At 41.6% G+C, this 26,639-nt stretch overlaps 1 protein-coding gene across 1 annotated transcript in view; it reads left to right on the plus strand.

Moving 5' to 3' along the window:
- The window catches only part of sti (citron rho-interacting kinase sticky), a 63,742-nt gene that overhangs the window by 27,545 nt on the left and 9,558 nt on the right, over positions 1-26,639 (plus strand). Inside the window, exons 16-35 of the mRNA XM_076181231.1 lie at positions 2,110-2,287; positions 4,594-4,814; positions 4,936-5,067; positions 5,210-5,326; positions 5,472-5,585; positions 8,651-8,779; positions 8,990-9,087; positions 9,186-9,405; positions 9,846-10,054; positions 10,478-10,619; positions 12,063-12,234; positions 14,487-14,628; positions 17,610-17,724; positions 18,490-18,632; positions 18,778-18,988; positions 20,291-20,398; positions 20,884-21,003; positions 24,030-24,177; positions 24,927-25,116; positions 25,911-26,065. Of these exons, the coding sequence (XP_076037346.1) occupies positions 2,110-2,287; positions 4,594-4,814; positions 4,936-5,067; positions 5,210-5,326; positions 5,472-5,585; positions 8,651-8,779; positions 8,990-9,087; positions 9,186-9,405; positions 9,846-10,054; positions 10,478-10,619; positions 12,063-12,234; positions 14,487-14,628; positions 17,610-17,724; positions 18,490-18,632; positions 18,778-18,988; positions 20,291-20,398; positions 20,884-21,003; positions 24,030-24,177; positions 24,927-25,116; positions 25,911-26,065 (3,064 nt within the window). The remainder of the gene's footprint in view (positions 1-2,109; positions 2,288-4,593; positions 4,815-4,935; positions 5,068-5,209; positions 5,327-5,471; positions 5,586-8,650; positions 8,780-8,989; positions 9,088-9,185; positions 9,406-9,845; positions 10,055-10,477; positions 10,620-12,062; positions 12,235-14,486; positions 14,629-17,609; positions 17,725-18,489; positions 18,633-18,777; positions 18,989-20,290; positions 20,399-20,883; positions 21,004-24,029; positions 24,178-24,926; positions 25,117-25,910; positions 26,066-26,639) is intronic.

The following is a 26,639-nucleotide window of genomic DNA, read 5'->3' on the forward strand; positions in this document are numbered from 1 at the left end:
TTCTTTCTTCTTCCTGTATAGCCTTGATCTTTTTCCTCTTGCTTTCTTCTTTGGATTTAATCTTCCTCTTTGAATTGTTTAGTCTAATGTTGTCCTTTACCTCTGTCACCGTCACAGAGGTGCAGGTGAGGGCGGTGGTGGAGTGAGAGGTGGTGATATCTTTAGTCGTCTTTGACTGCTTGCCATCTTTAACTGCTGTTTTTTGTCATTGTGATGTTCTTTTGTTCTTTTTGCTACCCATGATGACTGTACTAAAGAGTAATATGTACTAGCTAAAGTAATAGATTGCAATGAGAGCTCATGAGACATGCGTACTTCCCTTTTCAGAGTTAGCCGGTAACTAACGCTTAGTTTCGCACAAAGTTGGCGAAATATTCTCCCTCCACCTTCCTCCCTTCCCCTCCACAATCATATTGGCCGTTGATACACTGGGCGAGTGTAAATTCAATCAAATTTCAACGTTATTCGCTGCGCCTGAAGGTACTAAGTGGCACGCCTCCTTCTAGTGTGGGTTGCGCCTTTAAATCTGTCCCTTTAATCCTCACCCAGGACCTTTAAATTGCGCGCGGCTGGAAAATTATTTGTCGGGATTTATTTCTAAGTGGTATACGAACATTTTGAACACAGTTTTGAAAAATGCCATATCTTGACCAAATTCACCCCCCCAGGTGTCGCGTACCCCCTTAACTGGAAGTGCCAGTTGGATCCTCATTTTTCTAATCAACCTATTACCCAAAATCTCTTCTTTTTGGTGACCCATGAATCCCTGGAAATTGACATCAGTTATCAGGGTAACCCATAGATTATAAAGTGAAAAGATTTTTCTTTTGTTCTAAAGGGTTCACATGTATATGTCATTGTAGAGAGTGTAATTTCCACGTCAAAAGTTATAAAACTTTCACATTATAATTATTGTAGACACCATTCACTAGCACTGTAACCAACTGGTTAGACTAAAGGTGGCAGCACTGGCATGCTACTTTGAGTAGAAATGACTTCGTTTACAATATTCTAGACTTTAATAAGAACATCTAAATAATGTGTCTAAAATTTGCATAATTTAATTTTACCTATTACAACATTCAGCTTCTCATATGGTGCAAGAGTAATTTGACATTTCTGTATGGGGTAGAAACATGGAACATAAGAGAGTAAGAGAGGAGGAGTTTGAGATAAGGTACCTGAGAAATATGATAGGGGTTACTCTGCTGGATAGAATGAGAAATAAGGTGTGGAGGAGAGCAGGTATGGAAAGGGAGTTGGGACAGAATTGGGATGGTTTGGACATGTAGAAAGAATGAGTGAAGAAAGATTAGTAAAAGAGGTGTGGAAGGTGTGAACATGAAGGGGTGACCAAGGATGAGAGGGATGGATAGGGTAAAGGGGGCACTGGGAAAGAGGGACTGTCTGTTGAGGAAGGAAGGGAGAAGGCAGAAGATAGGGGTGAATGAAGAATGGTTGTGTATGGATGATGCTGTGATGAATGGAAGGAAGTGGGTGGGGGATGGGGGTGAGGGAGTATGTGTTGATGATATTTTGATGCAGCCTGAAGGGATTTCTCCTCGTCTTATCCCTTATCGCATAGGGAGATGGAGAGAGGGGGTCACTGGTTGGATGACGTAGCCTTGCTGTGGATGTTCTGTGTCTTGCTGCACTGCTTCTGATCCAGGGTAGTGGGGGGGATGCAGGGGTGACTCGTCATCCAGAGGGAGCCCAAATGGGAGGTAGGGATGGAGGGGGGGTGAATGGGAGTGGAGTATGTTAGAATGGATTTTATGCCCTTTATTTTGGCTACCTCCCTTGTAAGGGGGGGAAAGTCATTGGTTGACATTAGGAAATTTGAAAAACAAAAGATAGTAACCAGAGATGTTTCTATTTGAAGTAGCGAAAGCAAGAAGCATGCTAGCGAGAAATACCTAGTGTGCCACCACCTCAACTGGTGTAAGGGTTTGAAGGCCACTTGCACATAAAGCTTCCCTCACAGGGCAAAATATTGCATTGTGAAATCTGAATGGACATACCTGAAAAGTAACATTTTCTCATATTACAGTGTAATTTTTTTTTGCCATATAATTTACCACTTTTCACACTTATGTTACTGCTGAACAGGAATTATCAGGACGCTTGAATGAATCATTAGTGAGTTTGGAAACCAAAGACTCGAACTACAGTCAAAAAGAGCAAGAATTGGAGGGTAAAATAGACGATCTAGAGGAGCAACTGATATGTTCTTCCGAGGAGAAGAGCACCCTTAAGAACCAGCTGTCACAGCTGGAAGCAAAAGAAGGTAGGAGAGGGTCATTCTGTGAATGGACTTTTTGTAATTAAATGAATGAATCAATAACTTAATTTGTATTGAGCTTGTAAGAAATTACAGGCTGAAATCTGGACTTTTATCTGAGTGGATAAATGGTAGAGGAGTTAATTTTTTTAAGATGTGCTTGGTGATCTTGAAATTTTTTACTACTATGGGAGGTCGAGGTTTGTGAAAATGATTTTTCCATGGTTCTGTGGTAGTGATTTTGAAAAGAAAGGTGTGCAGTTTGGGGAGGAACAGCTCCCAATTTTGTCTTACAAACTGCAGTTAATTCAGATGTAATGAAGAAAGGATGGTGCATTTCATTTAAATCAATTAAGAAAAAAGAATGAGCCACTCATGTTCAGTTAGTTAATCTGTTGGAATACATACATATACTGAGGGCTTTTTTCCCTTTACAAGGGGAAAGGGTTGCTATATAGTAAAGAGATGGAAGTAAATCGGCTTCAGCCCTGCTGTGGAAGTGCTGTCTTGCTACATTACCTTTAACCCAAGCAGTGTGGCAGAGGACATGGATGAACCTTTACCAATGAGGTGCTAAGATGGGAAGGAGCATTAAATTAGTTTTAATGTGTATGATATAAGTGTGTGTATTGACCTTATAATGAAGAAAGGGACTTTGGTGTGCTTATAGATAGAGAAATTTGTATAGTTCCTCCTTCCTAGGAGGAACTATACAAATTACTCTGATACAGGGTGTTTGGGATAAATTTGACACTTTCCGAAAGGAATGGAAAGTCATTTCTTGGCCAAAAATTTATGTATTCTCAAAATTCAAAGTGCATCTCTTAGAGGATCTTTTGCCAAATACAGCTCACTCAAAGGAGCTGCCTTGAGCCTCCAGGCGGTTCCTGAATCTGGAGCACGCGGCCTTCACGGTGTCCTTCGAGAGACACCTGAACACCAGTATGATTCTGGCAATCAGCTCATCCTTGGTGGTGCAGGCAGTACGATTGGTGTCTTTTTCAACTGTGCCCCTCACATAATAGTCCATGGGGTTGCAATCAGGCAAGTTGGGGGGCCAGATGCTAGTTCTCAGACTGTCACTTCTGGGTTTTCCTGGAGGTGTGACACGGAGCTGAGTCCTGCTGCCATACAAATGGTCTTCCCGCAGCCACCCTCTCCACCCAGCACTTGACAACAGTGGACAGCAACTCAATATAGCCATCTGAAGTGAGTCTTGAGTCCCTCTTCAAAGATTTGGGGTGGCATGACATGGCCTTCACTGGAAACACACCCAAAGACCATCACAGTTTGAGGGAACTTGGTCTTCATGAAGTGTGGGACTTTGTGCGGACTGTAGGCTAGCCACCTGTTCTGCGTGTTGTGCAACTGGTCATGGCAGAAATTCTTTTTGTCTGAGAACCAGAGCATCCCTGGCTCTACTGGATGTTTGACCTTGATAAGGAGTTTCTTGGCTTTTGTAAGGCAGTTCTCTTGGGCCTTGGTGGTGAGTAGTTGGCCCTTGTGCCTCTTGTATGAGACGTAGTGAAGTTCTGGATGCCCATCTCTCTTGCCAATGTCCACATAGCTTTCCCGCACCTTTTTTTTTCAACTTCTTGATGAATTTTGTTGTGCATACAGAGTCAGAACACTGCTATGATCCTTCCTGCTAGCCACTGCTTCCACATCTCCATCGCAATTCTCCATCTCACATTTCATGGTATTCAAGGAACACTGAGCTGCAGCTAAGATTTCCAAATTATGGCATCCAGCATGAATCATCATGATGCAGGTCATTCTCTTCCAATATTCTGGTGTTTTCCAGTCGTCCATACTGTCTAGCTCTCACACCCACTAATATTGCACAGAATCAGCTATCCGTTGCATTTTATCGCTATTAAATCCTTCAAATGGATCTGAAATGATAGAAGATAAAAAAAATTATCAAATTCATCCCGAACATCCTGTATATCTATATGCACTTCATTATAAGGTCAATGCACACACCCATATCGTATACATTAAAACTAATTTAATGCTCCTTCCCATCTTAGCACTTCATTGAAAAAGGTTCATCCAAGTCCTCTGCCACACTGCTTGGGTTGAAGGCAATGTAGCAAGACAGCACTTCTACAGCAGGGCTGGAGCCAATTATGCCTTTGTTTTTAGCTACCTCCTTTTTAAGGGGGAAAAAGCCTATGGTATATGTATGTATAGTTCAGATGAGGCTGAACTTGGATTTTGAAGATGGGGAGGGGAGAGGTGCTGATCTTGTAGAATCATATTCAAGTATGTGTCATAGGCCCCATTAATATCTAAATTTCATATTCCAGGTGAACATAAAGTAAGGATTGGTGAGCTGGAAACCATCTTAACCAACCTAGATCAAACTCTGAAGAACATAGAGAACCAAAAGAATTCTTACTCTTCAAATGAATCAAGTGATAAGCTCACAGTGCAAATAAAAATGCTTGAGGGTCAGCTAGAATCTGCAAAAGAAGCTTCTGTTGGGGACAGAATGAAAGTCAAAGAATTAAGTGAAAGTCTTTCAAAGGTGACCTGTCATTAGTGGATGTATTGTTTTCCTTTTGCAACAGTTTGAAAACTGAAACTTTTAGAAAGATCCATTTAAAACATTCAGCATGAATGCATCCTTAATAATTTGTCCCTTGCAGAAAGAAGGGGAGGTGTCTAATTTGTCTCTGGAATTACGAGGTGTTCGGAGAGAACTCAAGTCCATTCAAGACACAGTTTCTTACTTGCGTGAAAAGAACAAGGAGAATCGGGAAGAGATGAGGGCTAAAGAGGTTTGTCTGGTGCATTTGCCTTTGTTTATATTGGTTCCTCAGTGCATGGTTTGCATCTTTTGTTCCTCTTCTTCTTGGTAAGACATTATGGTATTTCTGTAAGACATAATGGGTCCTGGCTCATCTTGAATTATGTCAACAGGCAAGTCTTCAGAAGTCTCAAGAAACTGAAGAGGACCTTAAGACCAAAATAAGTGCCCTAGAGAAAGAAATAACACAAGGGAAGGAAGAAGTGGAGGCCCTTAATAGAAAGCACAAGGTAATATTGTAGAGTATGTTAACAGTCCAGTTAGATCATTATTGAGACTATAGAAAGCTGCTGATCTTGTTTGTAAAGTTATCATTATCATTTATTTATTAGCATTTTATATGAAATTGTTATATAACTTTGTACTTTTAAACAGATTGATGCAGATAATTTAAAACTAAAGATTGAAGGTTTAGAAAAGAATACAGAGAAGATGGCTGAACTCAAGAATAAGATCATTGAGGCTCAAAGACAGGCAGATACTGCAAAGGTATGTTTTTAGTGTGTGTTTTAGCTGCACTAGAGTATTTATGTATATGTAGTCCATATTTTAGGGCCACCCCTATGGACCAATCACACAACATTTATTTTGTATCAGAGGCAAATCTTCACTCATGAAGGAATTCTTAGCTACTTTTATGCTGTCTCCCTTGCATCTATTGTTTATCACTCCAAATTTATCTTCTTCATTTTGCTATACCCTGTCTGTCCCTCAAAATCATCCATTTCTCTTCCACTTGTGTTTCTTCATTGTAGAATTTTTCCCAATTTGCATTATGAAAGAATTTCTTAAGTTTCCCAAAATCTGTTTTGTTGTACATCAGTCTTCCTTTTCTGTATTTCTCATTTCTCTCCATATGTTTCCTCTAGTTCAACCTCTATTACTATGTGGTCACTGGTATTGGCTGCATGTTATTGTGGGGTTAAAAGCTGCTCAGTAGCATGCAGCTGATACTTTAGGGTCTATATGGGGCACCCCTACAGACCAGAGCCACACATCATTTTGTGATAGAGGAAATCTCTATTCATAGAGAAATGATGCTACTTTATTATACTGCGACTGTCCCTCTGTTATGCTGTTCCCCCACTCCTAATACTGTCCTGCACCACTTCTCTGAATGTTCATTTCTTTTTTCTTTTTGCCAAACCATGTGGTAGGTGGGAATGATTTTGTGCCTTTTCCTTTTTGGCTACCTCCCTTGAAGGAGGAAAAAGCCTTGGTATATGTATGTATGTGGTAGGGGAGAAGAATACTGCGACCAAGTGTTCCCACTTGAGTTGTAAAAGGGGACAGGGATAGGACTAGGCATCCTACTCTCTGTAACTAAAGAAAAAAAAAATGAAAGCATAAGAGAGTCTGGGAGGAGTTTTCCAACCAGGTTTGGGTGTTTTAGTGTGCATGAATGTGGTACAGATGAGAATAAAAGGGAGGAGATAGGCAGTTTGTTTGTGAGAAGATGGATATGTTGGCATTGAATGAAACTAAGTTGAAAGGAAGGGGTGAGTTTAAATTTGGGAGTGTAGTTGGGAGGGTGTCAGAGGTTTTCAAGAGGGTGAGGGAGAGAAGGGTTGCCTATACAAGTAAATGAAGAAATAGGTAAATGTGATGGAGTGCAAGTAGGTTTCCTCAAGGTTAATGTGGATGAAGGTGAAACTGGGAAGGGATATATGGGTCTTTGTAAGTACATATGGGCTTGTTAGAAGAGTAGAGGAGAGAGAAGCTTTTTGGATAGATTTAAATAAGTGCATAAAGGGTTTAGGAAGAAATGTCAATGTAGTGGCATTGGGAGATCTTAATGCTAGGGTAAGAGATGAGCCAATAGACAGAGTAGTTGGGAAGTGTTGAGTTTCAGGAAAAATCATAGTGGAAATGTGTCTAGAAAGAGTTGATGATAGAAAATACAGTGTTTAGGAAGAAAGTTAAGCATAAGTACATATGGAAGAGGGTGGTGGATAGAACTTTAATGGAATATATAGTGGTAACCAGGAGTAGAGTAGGAAGAATTTTTGATGTACATGTTCTAAGGGAAGAGAGAGGGGGAATATCACATAAATTTTTGGTGGAAGGTAAGTTGAGAGTGGAGGATAGATGGAGAAAGAGGAAAAAGACAAGGTAGGGAAGTGCTTAGAATAAACTGCTTAAATGAGAAAGAAAAGGAGTGCAGGAAGAAGTTGAGAGAGGAGTGGAAGGGAGTGAAGGATAAATTAGAACTAGGAGTGGAGGAGGAATGGGGGTGTTTCAAGGAGGGAGTCACAAGGTGTGCAAGGTGAGGGAGTATGTTTGAATGATATTTTGATGCAGTCCGAAGGTACTTCTCCCCATCTCTTCTGCATGAGGGGACAGATGGGGGTTGCCAATTAAATGAAGCAGCCTTGCTGTGGATGTGCTGTGTCTTGTAACACTGCTTCTAACTCAGGGCAGTGGGCAAGATGTAGGGATGACTCATCACCCAGGAGGAGCCAAGATAAGGGGGAGGGAGAGAGGTGAATGGGAGTGGATTTTATGCCTTTGTTTTTGGCTGCCTCTCTTGTAAGGAGGCAAAATCTGTTGGTATATGTATGTATGTATTTTGCTATATGGAATGTAAGGAGAGGGAGGTGGGGAAGTGGGAGTAAAGTATAAATGGGTACATTTCAGAGGCTAGAGGAAGTAGATTGCTTTAGATGTATGGGGCCACATGTGTCAGGAAAGGGAGGAGTGCAGGTGGAGGTAGAATGTAGATTGAGAGAAGCAAGTAATTGCCTTCGGGGATTAAACAGTGTAATGAGAAATAGACATTTGAGAATGTATGCTAAAAGGAGATTCTAGGAAGGTGGGATTTTGCTGACAGCACTATATGGTTCCTTGGTGCTGCCTCCCTTACGCTTCACCACATTCCTCAGCCATTTAGGAAGATTCTCACACAAATTCCTGAGGGTCTGGGAAGGTAAATTAATCTATGCTTCACATACAGCAGACTTGAGCTGTGGAATAGAACTAATATCCTTGCCCATGAAAATTTGCTTCACTATTGACCACAGGTTTTCAATGGGGTACAGGTCAGGGGAATTACCTGTCCAGTCATTAAAGAAGCTCACATCACAGTCCATAAGCCACTCAACAACAGATCTGGCGGTGTGACACAGTGTGCCAACCTACATAAATACTGTAGCATCATACTTATCAAATGTGTCAGGTAAATTGTCACACAACTCCTCCAGATAATCATATTGGTTCATATACTGGATTTTTGGGAGCACTATGAGTTCAACACTGAGCAGTGAAACGCCCCCAAACCATAAGTGAGTCTTCGTGTTTGGTGGTCCCACAGGTGTACCGTGGGTCCAGTGGGTCGCTACCTCTGGCCTGGTACACATGTCCACCACGGTTACAGGTGATGGTGAAGGTGGCATTATGCCAGGGTGCTCTCTTGGCATAATGTCATGACGAGCACAATAGTACAAGTAGAAAAGAAGTGACAGGGTAACCTGAAAAATAGATTTTCTCTGCATGAAGGTTTGAGACTGGCTATGGCTCTTACTGGTCAGGAATTAAGATAGAATAATTTTATTTAGGTGGAGAAAAAAGGTCTGGAGATGCAGCTGAAGATGCAGGAGACCACAGTGGAGGAGATGAAGACGGAGAAGCAGCGCATCAGGGAAGAACTCAAGACCCAGAAGGAGAAAATAGATGAACTAAATCAGGTTGGTTGGCAGGAGATATTGTTCTTATCATTAGAAGAATCCTGCTTTTGTTAACTCCATTACAGTGATTTTCTGTTCACTGGTAACTGCCACTCAGTTTAATCAGGTTGACATTAAGCAAAACAAAATCTCAATCTCTCTTTTCTTCTCTTCCTTGTCCTCCTCCTTCTTCTTTTTCTCCTCCATATTACAGACTGAAATTCTTTGCAGGTAATCACAATGCTGAAACAGTTGTGCTCAGACCAAGATGAACAGCTGAATACAGTGGCCAGCATTGAAACTGCTATGAAGCAGCATGCAACTGAAAAGTGAGTGCAGAGGTTTTGTTCCATCAGTATACAGTGTAGGAGTTTCTTCTGAACAAATGACATACAGTCTTTTACCTCCTTCCTCACTTTTCCTTCAGGGCAGAGATGGAAGAGAAAATTGAGAAACTGCAGAAGGAGGTACGAGAGAGCAAGGTCGCAGCCAACGAAGAAAAATCTTTACGTTTTTATCAGGAGAAGAAAACAAAAGATTTGGAAAACGAGCTGGCAGATCTCGAGTCCAAGCATGAAGAGGAGTTCAAGAAGCAAGGGGAACAGTTGGATAGTTATACTAAAATCAACTTGGAGCTAACAGAACAGGTACACTTGTTTCAGGTCTAAGAGAGCCTAAGTGTGTATTGTTATAACTGCTTTATGCTAATTTGGTGGAAATCTTTTTCCTGTAGCTCCTGAGCAAAGGTTTATAATTCTTAACCTCTTCCATACAAGTGATGCCCATGTAGGCATCATTAGGTGCGAGTGGGTATATAAAGATGCTGGTGTCGGCATCTTGATTATATTTATTTTGTAGTTGTAGCTGAGTAACCCACCGAATTCTATGAACTGGCTTGATTAAAAGTAAAAGTAAAATTAATCGATGAGGAGCTAAGATCAGAAGGAAACGAGGGTGGTGGATGGGAGTGGAATGGATGGAAGTGGCTGCATGCCTCTGACTATACCACCTCCCTCATAAGGGGGAAGATGCCCTTGGTATATGGATAGATAGAAAACTAAATTTATTGTTGACTCTTTGGCTACAGATTCATGTGTTCGAAAAGGAGCTGAATGAAAACTCTTTGCTCATCCGTAATCTTGAGCGACAGTTGGCTGCCAGCAGGAGCGAGGTGGACCTTGGCAAAGAGGAATTGGCAGGACATATTTCCAACATCCACAGCCTCAAAAATTCCAACTTCAAGCTGACACAGGGCTTGGAGGAAGCTCTCAAGAAAGCAGAGAAATTTAAGGAGAGGTACTGTTCTTTGTGTGTGTGATGAGAGTAATATAAGAAAGAATTTGTGATATTTGAATATAAATGGCCTAGGCATTTTCTTTTACCTGTATTGAGAGTGAGCTGGTGTATTTAAGGGATTTCAAATAGAGAGGGAAGAAAGTGACAACACAAGGAAAATGCTCTTTCTATTATTGGCTGACAGTGAGTTTGTAGTAAGGTCATCCTACATTAAATTACCTGCTTCAGGTAGCCCTGAGGAGGGAGGTACCATCTAGTCCTCTCAGGTAATGGGAACTTGTAATCTTAAAAGAAATCATCATTATTTTCGCAAAGATAATTGTATGTGTGATTCATCATGGTCTTGGATCAAATGTTGGACTGTATGTGTGTGTTTTTGCACTTGTATATACATACACCAAAAATCTTTACCTTTCCTGGCAGGGTTGATGAGATGCAGCAAGAAGGTGCTGACATGGAGGCGCTGCACAAGGATGCTGAAATAAAAATGAAGGGGACTATTTCACAGCAGACAAAACTTATTGATTTTCTCCAAGCAAAAGCTGAAAAACCACCCAAGAAAAAGGTAATTGTTAACAGGAGTTCAAGCTTGTGTTGTGTTCAGAGTTGAACTATGTTATTTAGACACCCTGTGAGAGGGGAGGAGAACACTACCACTGTGTTCCTTTGCATGTTGTAAAAGGGAACTAAATGAGACAGAGCAAAGGACTGCCCCCCTCTCTCTTTTAGCATGAATAGTGACAGTAAAAGTATGCTTTGATTTAGCCACCATCACTTTATAAAGAGGATTAAGGCCTTTGCATATGAATGTAGATCCATCATGTGACTCGGAAATGTTTAGAAGCCCATGTCCAACATTGGATCATGAATGATTGATTGATTGCTATGTATATGGACATTTGTTTACATAAATTTAGGTGAATAGATTTATTCTTACATGCACATATAAGATTGTTGGGATAGTTTGGATGCATGGAAAGAGTGATGAAAGATTGGTAGAGGTATGGAGGTAGTGAACTTGAGGAGACGACCAAGGATGAGATGGATGGATGGGGTTGAAGGGGGTGCTGAGCAAGAGGGGAATATCTGTTTAGTAAGGAAAGTAGGAGGCAGGAGACAGGGATGAGTGGAGAGTGACTGTATGGATGATACTGTTGTGGAAGGAAAGGAGGATGGTGGGGGGTAGGGGGTGTTCATGTGTGAGTGATATTTTGATGCAGCCCAAAGGGATTTCTCCCCATTTCCATCATTCAATAATGGCCATACCACTCTAAACACACTGTCGTCTGATCAGAGAAGCTAAGCAGCATTAGGCCTGGTTAGTATGTGGATGAGTGACCACCTGGGAACACCAGATGCTGTTGGTATTGATGAAAAAGATGCTCACTGGGTGAGCGGGTTAGAATGTTAATTGCAATAGAGGTCAAGGTGACTGCAATTCAAACCCTACAGCTAGTGAGTTGGACCAAGGGCATAGTTCATTAAAATTCTACTCCACAAAGTTCTCTGTAAGGGGCACCATCCTAGCCTTCTGATAGGGGATTCATGACATTAAGTGGAATAATTTTTTACATTTTCTCAAACCAGCTCAGAACTCTTTGGTCCACAGTCTGACAGCTCTCTTCCCATCCCTGTTCTTTGCCTCACTTGCCATAAAATGAAGTAGTGGAAGTAAACCTCCTCGCTCTGGTTGTGCATGTGTGTGTACTTACCTAGTTGTGTCTTACGGGAAGGGGAGTTTCGCTCGTGGTGTCCCGTCTCTGTATCTTGCTAAAGAAATAATTACAGTACTATCTCTCGTTAACGGACTAAAAGGGGGGTAACGGTGTCCGCTGATGTGAATAATCCGTTGATTTGGATGGCATAGTGATTGCACGCACTAAACAACAGCACCAAAAACACAGCGAAAACACCGCAAACACGGCTAATTAACGTCCGTTAATGAGAGGTAGTACCATACAAAGGTTATTAATTTTGTTAATTTTGTAACCAAATTGTTCATTTTCAGACACTGTCCAGGATGATCTTTAGTGGGAAGGAGAAGGAGAATGTTTCCTTATCAACGGTTCATCAGTACAGGGAACTGGAAGACCTTCTCAAGAAGGAACGAGCAAAAAGCAGTTCTCTCAAAGAACAACTGAACAGGGCCAAGGCAGAAGTTGTTGCTCTCCAGGCAGAAAGTAAAGATCCCTTGACACACTGTTCACGTCAGATCATATATTCTGATAGTGTTACACAAACGGCAAAACCCATAACTCAGTATAATAGATGCTGAAGCCATAATGGCTTGCAGAAAACTTGAACTTATCTGTGATAACTTCCTTAGCTTGTCAATTACTTATTAACGGAAAATAAAATGCATAAATAAAAGAATGTGATGTTTATTGGTACACCATGCTTTATCACCTGGGATGAAACAGCATGATCACAATGGGATATGGTTGTCACTACATGGTACAAGTCCAGGGCAATCCCTTTTAATATACTCAAAACAAATTTCTTTTTCACCCTTAATGTTCTTTCTTTTCTTTTATGTTTTCTTATGTTGTGTTCCACATGAAAACCTTTTCTCATTATGCATAATCTTCCCATTTTCTTTTTTCTTTTCAGTTTTTGTAATTTTCTCCTTCCCTCCCTCCTTCTCTGTACCTTCCTTCATTCCTTTTCTTCCAGGAACTAATGATGGGTATATGTGTGAGTTGGTCCTGGAAACTGAATGCCAGAATTACATATCTGCTGTCCATTTTCAAAACCTGTAAACACCCTGACCTCAATCTGGAGGTGCAGCCCTGAGGGGCTGACACTCCGTCATCGGATCAAGTCCAAGATCTTTTTCTATCAACTTTGTATTTCCTTTACCATTTCACAGTAACACTGACAACTAACTATTACTCCCCTCTTGTTACTATTGTAAGCCAATGACAAAAGTCCATTCCAGTACTTTTAATTCAACGCCATTGTGGCTGGGACACAGAAATAGTCACACATTAGTACTTACAGAGAAAAGTTCAGTTTCTTCCCAAAGAGATCTATGGAAGGCCTGATAACTGTTGTCAGCCACTGCAAGGCTGCAAGTTTCCTGTCAGTGAAACTTAATACATAATATACCAAAGGCTTTTTCCCCTTTACACAGAGGGGTAGCCAAAAAGAAAAAGGCATAGAAACCACTCCCACCCATTCCATTTCCTATATATTCCACCCTCCTCCCTCCTCTTATCTTGAGACAACAGACATTATTATTATTATTTTTTTTTTTTTCCATACCATCTTCTACCAAATGGCCTGTGATCCATTTCCTATGTCTTACTGCTTCTGCTGTCCTTTTGTTTAACATTTTGCCAAGATTTGTTACTAATGCATGGAGTTACAGCATTCATTTTTTCACATCCAACCTAGTTATGGACCAAAAGGTCTCCTGTTGGCATGCTCCTCCTTCTACTGACAAATGTTAATACTACAAAAAAGCACTTCTCCCTTCTTGCCTCATATCTGTTCTATTTCTCTCGGTTCTATGCTCATCCTCTCCTGTGACAGATTGATTGATTTTTTCTCATTCTAAAATGACTATATGTTTCTTCCACTTTTTTCATATGATGCTCAGTATTTTTGTCACTTCCTTCTGTAGACTGGTATATCTAATTATCTGATTTCTTTATACATACTTATACCAATGGCTTTTTACCCCATACAAGGGAGGTAGCCAAAGTCAATGGCATAAAATCCACTCCCACCCAATCCATCCTCACATACTCTACTCCCATTTACCCCCCTCCCTCCCTCCCTTTTATCTTGGCTCCTCCTGGATGATGGGCCATCCCTGCATCTCACCCACTGCCCTGGGTCAGAAGCAATGTAGCAAGACACAGTACATCCACAGCAAGGCTGCTTCATTTAATTGGTGACCCCCTGTCCCCTCATGCAGAAAAAGAGAAGGGAAGAAATCCCTTTGGGCTGCATCAAAATATCATTCACACATACTCCCTCATCCCCCTACCCCCTACCCACTCCCTTCCATGCATCACAGCATCATCCATACACAACCATTCTCCACTCACCCCTATCTTCTGTCTTCTCCCTTCCTTCCTCAACAGACATTCCACTCTTTCCCAATGCCCCTTTATTATTTCTATAATCTTCCCCTTTTCTTTTTATGTTTGGTATATAAAGTTACGGGGAAAAATGCTTACTAATTCTTATGCAGAATTATCAATGTTGTGTTGCCAAAATACTTAATCATGCAATGTCACTTCATAACAAATTGCATTACATTAGTTAAGTTTGGGAAGTCTTGTTGCTTTGTATCAGTCATGTATATACTCCAGCCTTGCACCTCAACATCTTGTAGCCTGAAGGAATTAATCTTGAGAACTGTGGTTATCTGTAAAGGTTTAAAACCCTGTCATTGTTTATCTGTCCATTTTTTTCCTTGAAGATAAGTGTTCCACTTTGGTGGAAGGGAACAAGAACATCTCCAGCCCGGCAAAGATTCAGGCTGTGCTGAGTCACATAACAGACTCTCCCAGCATCCAGCCAACAAAGAGCAAACAGCGCATGAGGCACAGCATCCCTCACAGGTATGAAAGAGTGAATCAGTGGGAACCAGCTTTGGGGGTTGGGCCTCTTTTTTTTTTTTTTTGTGTGTGTGTGTGTGTGTAGAAGTGCTGCATTTTGTTTCATTGCTCCTGAGGCAAACAATTGAGTGGGGGGAGCAGGGATGACCTGTCCTCCATTAGGAGTCAAAATGGGAGAGATACCCCCAATTGACCATAGTCATACAACAATCTTTTATAATTTGAAACTAATTTCCTTTAAAAAAAAAAAAAAAAAATCCACTTTAAACTAATATCCCTCTTGTACACTTTAAACCCACTATCGGAGAAATAATATCAGAAGTACAGGATATCCATATATTTCAACTACTATCTATAGTCCTCTTCATTCAGGTGAAGAGGGCTACAGATAGTAGTCAAAATACAGGTAAACGTCGACTTACGATGGCCGCGACTTACGATTGTTCGACTTTACGATGACGACGACGACGACGACGATATGATAATTTAACCCCTTCCATACGGTGCCGCACACGTAGGCGTCATGAGGAGCAAGTGGATTCGCGACGGTGCCATATCGGCGTCTTGATTATATTTATTGTAGTCACCCCTGTGTTTTTACATTTTCTCAAATGTGCCCTAAATCCCATTCTCTGTGGTTTTCAAAATTCGCGGGTGAAAGAGAGAACGATCGATATAAGCGGTGACTATATTTTATGATGCGAGTATTATTACGTCACGTCGTACGGCTCAAGGTCTAAATATACAGGTCAGACCGTTTACATTCTTCTGCGCAGCTTCTGACGTCATTTGGCTGAGTCCATTTTCTCTTTGTGATACACTGAAGAAAACTGTGAAACGCCAAGGAAGACAGGAACTATAATATTTTATATATATATATATTATATATTCATATATATAGACAGGAACTATAATATTTTATATATATTTATATATATATTTTATATAATATTTGTCAGAATATAACTAATTGCGTGGAGCCGTGCGAGCGAAGGCGACGTTATTTTCGAACGACGGACCAGCTTCAACTGACAGCTATAGCAAGGTCTAAATATACAGGTCAGACCGTTTACATTCTTCTGCGCAGCTTCTGACGTCATTTGGCTGAGTCCATTTTCTCTTTGTGATACACTGAAGAAAACTGTGAAACGCCAAGGAAGACAGGAACTATAATATTTTATATATTATATATATATATATATATTATATATCATATATTCATATATATAGACAGGAACTATAATATTTTATATATATTTATATATATTTTTTATATAATATTTGTCAGAATATAACTAATTGCGTGGAGCAGTGCGAGCGAAGGCGACGTCATTTTCGAACGACGGACCAACTTCAACTGACAGCTATAGGACCCGCTAACCCCACTTTGAACAGCCAGGTGACGTTCACGGGCCCGCTGCGCCAACTCCCTCGAAATTCGGTCGGAAGTGGTTAGACCTTATATTCTTAGATCTTGGTACGGCTGGCATTGGCTGCTGCCCGCGAGATTTAAGTTCCGTACTGAAAATACATATTATAGTGTTTGAATATGGTAAAAAGGATAAAAATAATTAAATAAACTACTGTACATGTTTAATAGGCTATATTCAGTATCTCTGGTGGTTAATATACAGGTAGGCTAGGTACAGTGACCACGGAACAGAGTGGGGATCGACTTACGATGAGATCGTCTTACGATGGTTCTATCGAAACCTAATGCCATCGTAAGTCGACGTTTACCTGTATACAGTTTTCCTGTACTTCTGATATTTCTCCGATAGCGAGTTTAAAGCGTACATTTACAAATGTGTCATAACATTACAGTTCTATCCCTCTTTCCTGCTGCCTTTTTAAAACTCCTTTACCATTTCTTTGATTTTGCCTCTTTGACATGATATTGCCCCAAGAATAGAAACACTGGTTGTTGATGACTAAATAAAATACAATGTTCATTAACCATCTCCAATCCCTGACCCACCACCCTTGCATTTACCTTTCGCACCACCCCATCTATGTATAAATTGAACAGTCAGGGCAACATAACACATCCCTGACGAAGTCCCACCTTTAAGTCAACCCACTAACTCTCTCAATTTCTAATCCTGACACACGCTCTATTACATACATACATATACCAAGGCTTTTTCCCCCTTCCAAGGGAGGTAGCCACAAAAAGAAAGGCATAAAAACACTCCCACCCATTTCATCCCTAAAAACACTCCACACCCCTCCCACCCTTCCTCTCATCTGAGCACCTCCTGGATGACTACTCTCTACTACTCTCATAAAAACTCTTGACAGCTCCCAAAAGCTTTCCTCCTATCCCATAAATCTGCATAACCTATCCCATAAATCTGCATAACCTCCCACAGTGCCTAGTAAAAGAGGTATGGAAGGCAGATGTGGAGGGAGTGAACATGAGGGGACGTCCTAGGATGAGGTGGATGGATGGGGTGAAGGGGGCTTTGGGGAAGAGGGGAATGTCTGTTGAGGAAGGAAGGGAGAGGACGGAAGACAGAGGTGAGTGGAGAATGGTTGTATATGGATGATGTTGTGATTGCATGAGGAGGAATGGGCGGGGGGGTGGGGGGTGTTGTAGTATGCGTGAGTAAATTTTGACGCAATCCGAAGGGATTTCTCCCCGTCCTCTCCTTATATGCAAAGGGAGACGGAGAGGGGGGGTCGCCGATTAAATAAAGCGGCCTTGCTGTGGATGTGCTGTGTCTGGCGACACTGCTTCTGACCCAGGGCGGTGGGCAGGGTGCAGGGATGACCCGTCATCCAGGAGGTGCTCAGATGAGAGGGAGGGTGGGAGGGGTGTGGAGTGTATTTAGGGATGAAATGGGTGGGAGTGTTTTTATGCCTTTCCCTTTTTGGCTACCTCCCTTGAAAGGGGGAAAAAGCCTTGGTATATGTATGTATGTATGTAGTAATAAAGTTGATTTGTTCTTTTCTGGTGAAACTAATCCCCTTTTTCTTTGCAGGTGGAATGTATCCCTCATCAAGCATTCCAACAAGTGTGCTGGCTGCATGGATAGGATTCCCTTTGGCCGCAGTGCGATGCGGTGTCGGGAGTGCGGTATTGTTGCTCACAAAAAAGTGAGTTCCATGTAAGATAATTCTAAACTGGGTTACAGTGTTTCCATTGCTTCTTCATATTGGAAAGGTGTGTTTCATTCAGTATGGGAATTTGACTTGCTGTGTGGCTGGGTGACCTGATATCTTAAGCCAAGGAATGTTCTGGTCAGGTTACAAGTCTTCACAGTGTCTGTATTTGCACCAGTCACAGTCTAAGACAGGGGAAAGGGATAGGGTTGCTCTGACATGATCTAAATGAAATGACTATAGAAGTATGTTGCATCCTCACAAATTACCTGTATCTACAGAAAAACTTATCAAAAGTAAAAATTTAATGTTGGGACAAAGCTACAATGAGAGTAACTGTGGGGACAAAAACTATAATGTGTAAGGAACCCATATGTTATATCAAATGGAAAAAAGTACTGGAGTGACCTTTCATCTACAAGGAGATGAAATGGAGGGCACAACAAATAGGTATTTACATAGGTGATGGATCCTCTCTGGCTGAGCTGGTTAGTGTTGTTACTTAGGGTGGAGGTTGAGGTGGTGGCTTTTCGAACCCTGCAGCCAGCAAGTTGGACCAAGGGCATAGTTTATTTAACTCTATGCTACAAAGTCTCCTATAAAGGGCACTGTTATTGCCTCCTGATAGGGGGAGTTTGCAACATTAAACCGAAATTATTAAACAATTATTAAATTATTAAAAATTATTAAATTAATTAAACATTGAAATATTATTATTTAATTAAACATTAAACAGGACTCTTCCATTTGCCATTTCAGTGTTCCGAAGAGTTACCTTCAACATGTGGTTTACCATCTCCTTATGCACACCACTACGCTCAGAAGTTGGGGACTAAATCTCCCTTGAAGTCCTCACCAGTAGAACCCTCCATACAGGTTCAGGGTTGGCTCAAAGTACCAAAGTAAGTGGTGTCCTTTTCATAAGATGATTTTATGTTCATAGCCCAGAATGAAGTCCCCAGATTTCATTATGGAAACATAAGTGATGTTGAAGACTTGGCTCACACCTTTTATCACTTCAAATCAATTGTCGTCATTGTTCCACAGATCAGGGAAAGGTAGCTGGGAGCTGCGTTTTGGACGACTGGAAGGGGAGGAGTTGTGTGTCTATGACCATGAACCCTCTTCCAAAGACTCGCTTCCTTTGCAACCTCGCAATCGAATAAACCTTAAGAAGAATCAGACAAATGTGATTTCAACAGTCCCACACTCAGAACTGCCTAACACTGCAAGTGTTGATCAGCCCTACGTGCTAAAGGTATTTCATGTCTTGCACAAAGTTTTTTCTTAATTACTTTTCACTTTTTTCTCATAGGAATATACCTCATGGGGTTACAGAGAGCAGGATGCCTTGTCTCGTCAATATGTCATGTTTTAGCTGCCTTTTACGACCCAAGAGGGAAAATTTGGTGGCAGTATTCTTTCTTCCCCCTACAACAGGGGCTTCTGACCCAGGGCAGTGGACAGGATGCAGGGATGACCTGTCATCCAGGAGGTGCCAAGATAAGAAGGAGGGAGGAGGGGAGTGGAATATATAGGAAATGGAATAGGTGGGAGTGGTTTCTATGCCTTTTTCTTTTTGGCTACCCCCGTGTAGGGGGAAAAAGCCTTTGTTATATGTATGTACCACAAAGGCTACCTCCCTTGTAAGGAGGAATAAGCCCTTATATAGATACAGTAAGTCCTTGTTATACAGTACATATGCATTCCTGAAAACCTTACTGCAAATTTAAATTACCATATACCGAACCCATTATAGCATGTAATAATAGGATATGGCAGCTGTACCATCTCCCTGCTCTTTCCTCTTCAAAATATCTAGAGGATACTGTATCTGTGAATTTTTCGTACCGTAAATAGAATCGAGGGTTGTACATGCATATACCAAGGCTTTTTTCCCCCTTACAAGGGAGGTAGCCAAAAAGAAAAAGGCATAAAATCATTCCCACCCATTCCATCCCTAAATACATTCCACTCCCCTCCACCCTCCCTCCCATCTTAGCACCTCCTGGATGATGGGTCATCCCTGCACCTTGTCCATTGCCCTAGGTCAGAGGCAGTGTCGCAAGGCACAGGACATCCACAGCAAGGCTGCTTCATTAAATCAGCGACCCCAATTACCAAATACCGTAACTGTGAATTTACCGGATAAAGAATTACCATATAAGGAGGGCTCACTGTAGTATATAAAAATATATAGATAGACTTTTCACTTTCCAACCCCCTATGCCACTATCCACATTGAGGTGGCAAGGCATGGGAGAGAAGCAGCTTTTTCCCTCCCACTCCCATGACAATTGTCCCTTTCATTGTGACATTCTTAGATTATGTGAAAGTTGTATCTTTAAGTTTTAATATATGGCATGCATATGTGTGTGTAACTTGACACTACTGAATATTGTCTAGGTTGCATTAGGGTATGTAGATAAAATATTTTGCAGCTAAGATATGCAAGAAGTTTATGACAAGAGGTAGGAGCATTGTGGGGATAGCAATATAGAGGTGGGATGAAAGCTTTAGTTAGGCACCTACAAAATGTTCTATTTCTTTGTGCTTGCAGATTGTTCACCAAGAGCCTAAGGGGCCCAGTGAGACGCATTACCTTATGACAACAAATTTTGAAGAGAAACAGATGTGGATCACTGCCCTGGAGAGTCTTATTGCACAGGTAAATACAATACTTTATCTATGTAGTGCTGTTTTATATCCCCTTTTGCTGAGATGCAGGTCTTGTATGCTTTACTTATGCTAACTATTTCCTTTCCTTTTCTTGTTAATCCATTCTATGTCAGTTGGCACTTTTCATTTTTATCCTGTCTAGTGCCTCCTTTTTTTTAACTTGCTTGTTTATCATTTGTTTAAATTTTGTTTTAATTGTGGTAGAACAGTGTTTTGATTCTTGATTAACCCATACTGAATGTGACTGTCCTTTTATATTTTATTCTGGTTGATGCCACTATTTTATTCACCTTAACATACCCCCAATCTCATTCTCTCTCTCTCTCTCTCTCTCTCTCTCTCTCTCTCTCTCTCTCTCTCTCTCTCTCTCTCTCTCTCTCTCTTTTTCTCTCTCTGTAGAATGTAGTGATCATGAAGGTAATTGAATCACTGACTGTATTGTACCTGAGAACCTTATGATATGTTCTTCTGCAGGTGAATGAAGAGGAAGAGAAAGAATCTGCAGATAAAGGAGCTTTGACATCCGCTGTCATGATGTCCATGAGCACCACACAGTCCCTTGATGTCCGTTCCCTGGTTCATGTGGACAATGAAGTAAGTGCACTGGTGATTACTGTACTTTTTGCCTTGGATTTCTCTCACAAGATACCCACATTTCTGACGGGCTGGCACTCTGTCTCTTAACTGGGCTAAGGATCTTTCTCAATCATCTTTGACTCGTTAGTCCTCCTCTTCTCTTTCCTCCCCTTCTTTTTCTTCCTCCTCCTCTTCCTCCTATTCTTTTTTGTCTTCATTTTCCTCTTCCTCCCCTCCTATTCCTCTTTCTCTTCCTCTCACCTTTTTCCTCTTTCCTCCCCTTCTTTTTCTACCCCCTCCTCTTCCTCCTATTCTTTTTGTCTTCATTTTCCTCTTCCTCCCCTCCTATTCCTCTTTCTCTTCCTCTCACCTTTTTCCTCTTTCCTCCCCTTCTTTTTCTTCCCCCTCCTCTTCCTCCTATTCTTTTTGTCTTCATTTTCCTCTTCCTCCCCTCCTATTCCTCTTTCTCTTCCTCTCACCTTTTTCCTCTTTCCTCCCCTTCTTTTTCTTCCCCCTCCTCTTCCTCCTATTCTTTTTGTCTTCATTTTCCTCTTCCTCCCCTCCTATTCCTCTTTCTCTTCCTCTCACCTTTTTCCTCTTTCCTCCCCTTCTTTTTCTTCCTCCTCCTCTTCCTCCTATTCTTTTTGTCTTCATTTTCCTCTTCCTCCCCTCCTATTCCTCTTTCTCTTCCTCTCACCTTTTTCCTCTTTCCTCCCCTTCTTTTTCTTCCTCCTCCTCTTCCTCCTATTCTTTTTTGTCTTCATTTTCCTCTTCCTCCCCTCCTACTCCTCTTTCTCTTCCTCTCACCTTTTTCCTCATCCTTGTTGAAGCAGAGAGTGGGGGTGGAAAGAGAAGTGGCAGACAGGGTTGATCAAAGATACTGAAAAGATTTGGGCATATGGAAAGAATGATTGGAAAAAAATAAGGAAAACAAAAATGTGGAAAGCCGAAGTCAGTGGAGGGAACTGAAGGGAAAGGCCAAGAATGTGGTGAAGAGACAGGGTGAAGAGAGCATTGGATGCAAGAGGAATGTCTGTTGAACAAGGAAGAGAGAATCCAAAAGACAGAAGTGAATGAAGAATGGTTGTAAAAAGATGAAGAAGTAATGCAGCCTGAAGAGAGGTTCTAGTCTATCTGTATACATACATATACCAAAGGCTTTTTCCTCTTACAAGGGAGGTAGCCAAAAACAAAGGCATAAAAACCACTCCCACCCATTCCATCCCCACATACTCCACACCCAGCCACCCCCACTCCCTCCCTCTTATCTTGGCTCCTGGACGACGGATCATCCCTGCATGTCGCTCACTGCCCTGGGTCAGAAGCAGTGTTACAAGACAGCACATCCACAGCAAAGCCACTTCATTAAATTGGCAACCCCCCTCTTCAGCCCCTCATGCAGAAGTGGAGAAGATGGGAAGAAATCCCTTCGGGCTGTGTCAATTTATTTTTTACACATACTCCCTCACCCCCATCCCTCACTCATTCCCCATCATGCATCACAGCATCATCCATACACAACCATTTTCCATTCACCCCTATCTTCTGTCTTCTCGTGTTCTTCCTCAACAGACATTCCCCTCTTTCCCAATGCCCCTTTTACCCCATCCATCCATCTCATCCTTGGTCTCCCCCTCATGTTCACTCCTACCTCTGCCTTCCACACCTCTTTTACTAATCTTTCTTCACTCATTCTTTCCATGTGTCCAAACCATCCCAATACTCTTTCAGCAACCCTATCTCCCAACAACCTTTCTGCCCCTATTCTCCTCCTCACCTCCTTGTTTCTCACTCTATCCAGCCTAGTAACCCCTATCATACTTCTCAGGCTTTTTATCTCAAACACATTCAAACTCCTCTCTTATGTTCCATGTTTCTGCCCCATTCAGTGCTGTTGGCACAATCACTCCATACAATCTCCTCTTAGCATCCATTCCCAAATGTCTATTTCTCATTACACTTTTTAATCTACATTCTACCTCCACTCCTTCCTTTTCTGCTACATTTGTACCCAAGTATCTAAAAGTATCCACTTCCTCCAGTCTCTCTCCCTTAATACTCACTCCCTGTCTGCTGCCACTTTCTCCCCTTGTACATCTCATCATCTTACTTTCACTTTATCTTCAACTCCCTTCTTTCATACACCTTCCCAAACTGTCACTAACTTCCTCAATCCCTCCTCTGATCCTGCTACAAGTGCAGTGTCTTCAGCAAACAACAACTGGTATCTCTCCCATTTTCTTCAACAATATCCATCTGTATACTAAGGGCTTTTTACCCCTTTATATGGGAGGTAGCCAATTCAAAAGACATGCCTCCACCACCACCCATTCCACTCCCATCCACCACCCTTGTTTCCCTCTCATCGTAGCTCTTTGTGGATGGAGGATCATTCCTTCTGGATGTTCTTTTCTGTTATCTAAATTTCTGGAGTGGATGATGGGGGAGGGGTGTGGGAAGAGACTAATGAAGTGGTGGGGGTAACCCAACCATGGCTGTCAGGCCTGACTGTGGGAGTGCTGCTTATTGCTACTGTCCCAGACTCGAGTATTGTGGTGCAGGATGGGGATGACCCTTCATCTGTGAGGTGTTAAAGGGGGTATCACACTGGGCTTTTTTTCCTCCAACTGCTGATTAATCATATGTACCACCCACCTCCAGAACTTTTTCTGCAAACTAATTTGTTTTCTCAACAAAAACACAGAGTTATTCAATATGATGGAGGAAAATTATTTTCCCCAGCATATCGGATTCCTTCCCAAAAGCTGTGGGTTGCTAATCTGTTTCAACAGTCAGAGGAAAAATAGCTCAGTGTGATAATGATTTAAGATGAGAGGGACATTGAATGTGTTTTTGGTTAGGTGTGGGATGAGTTGATTCAGCCATGTCTCATATAATGGGGGGAAAGGCCTTTTGGTATATTTGTATACATATGTGTGTGTGTGTGTGTGTATATACATATATAAATATATATATATATATTTTTTTTATGACATTAAATAGGTGAATGTCTTTACTTCCTTTAACTTTATGATTGTTTTCAGACTGTACTTGTAGGAGCAGTGGAAGGATTGTATTCGTTTGAAATTACTGAAAAGGATAGATTCAAGTCAAGGGCAAAAATTGCTGGAATATCTACTGTTTACCAGCTGCTTGTAATCAAGGAGATCAAGGTTGCACTCATGATTGGAGGTGAGACCATTTCATTTAGCATTATGTCCACTTATTAACCACTTCCATACGGTGACGCCTACATAGGCGTCATGAGGAGCAAGTGGGTACGCGATGATGCCGACGTCGGCGTCTTTATTCTCTCTAAACTGGCTTCATCATATTTTTTATGGTTATCAAAAGTCACGGGTGAAAGAGAACGAACGATTGAGCACTGACTTTATTTTTTATAATGCGATTATTATGACGCAGCATTGCACGTCGGGCAGCTAATGCTGCCAGACGTGCCATGTGCCCCGGAGTGAAGAGGTTAACTATTGTCTACTCACAGCAATTTGATAACATGGTTCAAGAACTAGATGTATACTAAGACAGTATCCAGGATTTATGCTCAAAAGTCATAATATTTGTCTACATTAGTACAGAGATCCATAGCAGAGATGACCCATCATCCAGGAGGACCCAAGATAAGAAGGAGGGATGGGGGTGAAAGGGAGTGGAGTATGTGGGGATGGAATGGGTAGGAGTGGATTTTATGCCTTTGTTTTTGGCTATTTCTCTTGTAAGGGGGACAAAGCTGTTGGTATATGTATGTAGTACAGAGATTGATGTATCCTTTAAAGAAGAATAATGCTAGACAAATCTTTGTAGAGATAGGGAAATCTACAAAAATATTTTGTATTTATTTATTTTTTATTCTTCATGCATCAAAAAAGAAGTGCAAAAAATTGGCTTTCAGTAACTATTCTGTGTTGCTTCATCTGTCACAGGAAATGACCGTTATGTCTACCAGAATGACATGCGCACCCTCACATCTGCAGCAGAAGCAGTACAGGTGGCCAAGCCTTCAATCACTCCAGAACGTGTTGAGCCAATACAGGACTGCCATCTTGTTGCTGCATCACAACCCACATCAGCTGGGGAAATCTTTATTTGTGCTGCTGCATCAGACAGAATAAGGTTTGTAGAAATTAGTTCCTAGCCTGTTTATTTCTGCAATATTGTTTCCTAATTAGTAGATGGTTAGGAGTGTTTTTTTATGTGATTTGGACTTCTGTTAGGCAGTCTTAATGAAAGATGGGACTTCCTTCCATTCAAAGATTGAAGTCCTCAATTAAGCCTTGGGCAATGACAGTGGTCATCATGTATTGTTCATCTTAGGGAGCTACCAGTAATGGGTACCAGCAAGTAGGGGCTTAGAGAAAATGCATGAGAAGACAGAAGATAGGGGTGAATGGAGAGTGGTTGTGTATGGATGATGCTGTGATGCATGGAAAGAAGTGGGTGGGGGATGGGGGGGGAAGGTTGAGGGAGTATATGTGAATGATATTTTGATCCAGCCCAAAGGGATTTCTCTCATTCTTCTCTTTTTCTGCACGAGGGGACAGAGAGAGGGCATCCCCAAATAAATAAAGCAGCCTTACTGTGGATGTACTATGCCTTGCTGCATTGCTTGTGACCCAGGGCCGGGGGGGAGATGCAGGGATGACCCATCATTTAGGAGCCAAGAAAAGAGAGGGGTGGTGAATGGGAGTGGGGTATGTGGGGATGAAATGGGTGGGAGTGGATTTATGCCTTTGACTTTGGCTACCTTCCTTGTAAAGGGGAAAAAGCCCTTGGTTATGTATCATTATTTGTTTGAGGAAGACCTCCCATTTAGACTTAATTAGATTGAATTCTTCAGTCTGATGATGTATATTCTTTTTACCTTTGTTGAACATTTGTTTGATCCATAAATCTTTCCTTTTATATAGCATCCTGAAGTGGTGTGAGCGGACAGGAAAGTTCATGACTAGACGCCAGTACAGCACCCAGGTGCCCTGCAGCTGTCTTCATTTTACAAAGGAGTCACTCATTGTGGGTTCTGAGAAATTCTACGAGATTGATTTGAAAACCTTTTCCATTGAAGGTGTGTTATGTGCTTTACTTTAAAGATACTAATTGTTATGCAAAGCTGGAAGTCTGATACATAAGCTCCCCTAACCACTTTTTCTTTGAGGGGTGGGGTCGGGTGGGATTGAAAGGGTGGAAAAAGGATTACCTGACCAACCAAAGCTGCTCCATTACCACCTCTGGGCTGAGGGCAATAGCATCATCGACCAGTTTTCACTGAAAAGGGCAGATGGAAACTACTAGTTGTGGCACAACATGGTAATGGGCAGTATACCTACTATCTGAGCTAGATTATCATACTTTATCATAAGGGGGGATTGGGGAGGTTGGTGGCAGAATAAGGAAGGGTGTGTGAGGGAAGGAATTTGGAAGGTGAATGTGGATAGAAGTGGATTGGTGAGATGTGCAATAGGAGAATATGGAGCGGGTGGATGGCTTTGGGTACTTGGGTGGAAGTGTGGCGGAAAAGGAAGGAGTGGAGGTGGAGGTAAAATGTAGATTGAGGGAAACAAGTAAATGACTTGGGGGACTGGAAAGTGTAGTGAGAGGTAGACATTTAGGGGTGGATGCTGGGAGGAGATTGTATGGGG

Source organism: Oratosquilla oratoria, chromosome 3 (assembly GCF_046742065.1).
Source record: "Oratosquilla oratoria isolate Oo_2021 chromosome 3, ASM4674206v1, whole genome shotgun sequence".
NCBI lineage: Eukaryota > Metazoa > Arthropoda > Malacostraca > Stomatopoda > Squillidae > Oratosquilla > Oratosquilla oratoria.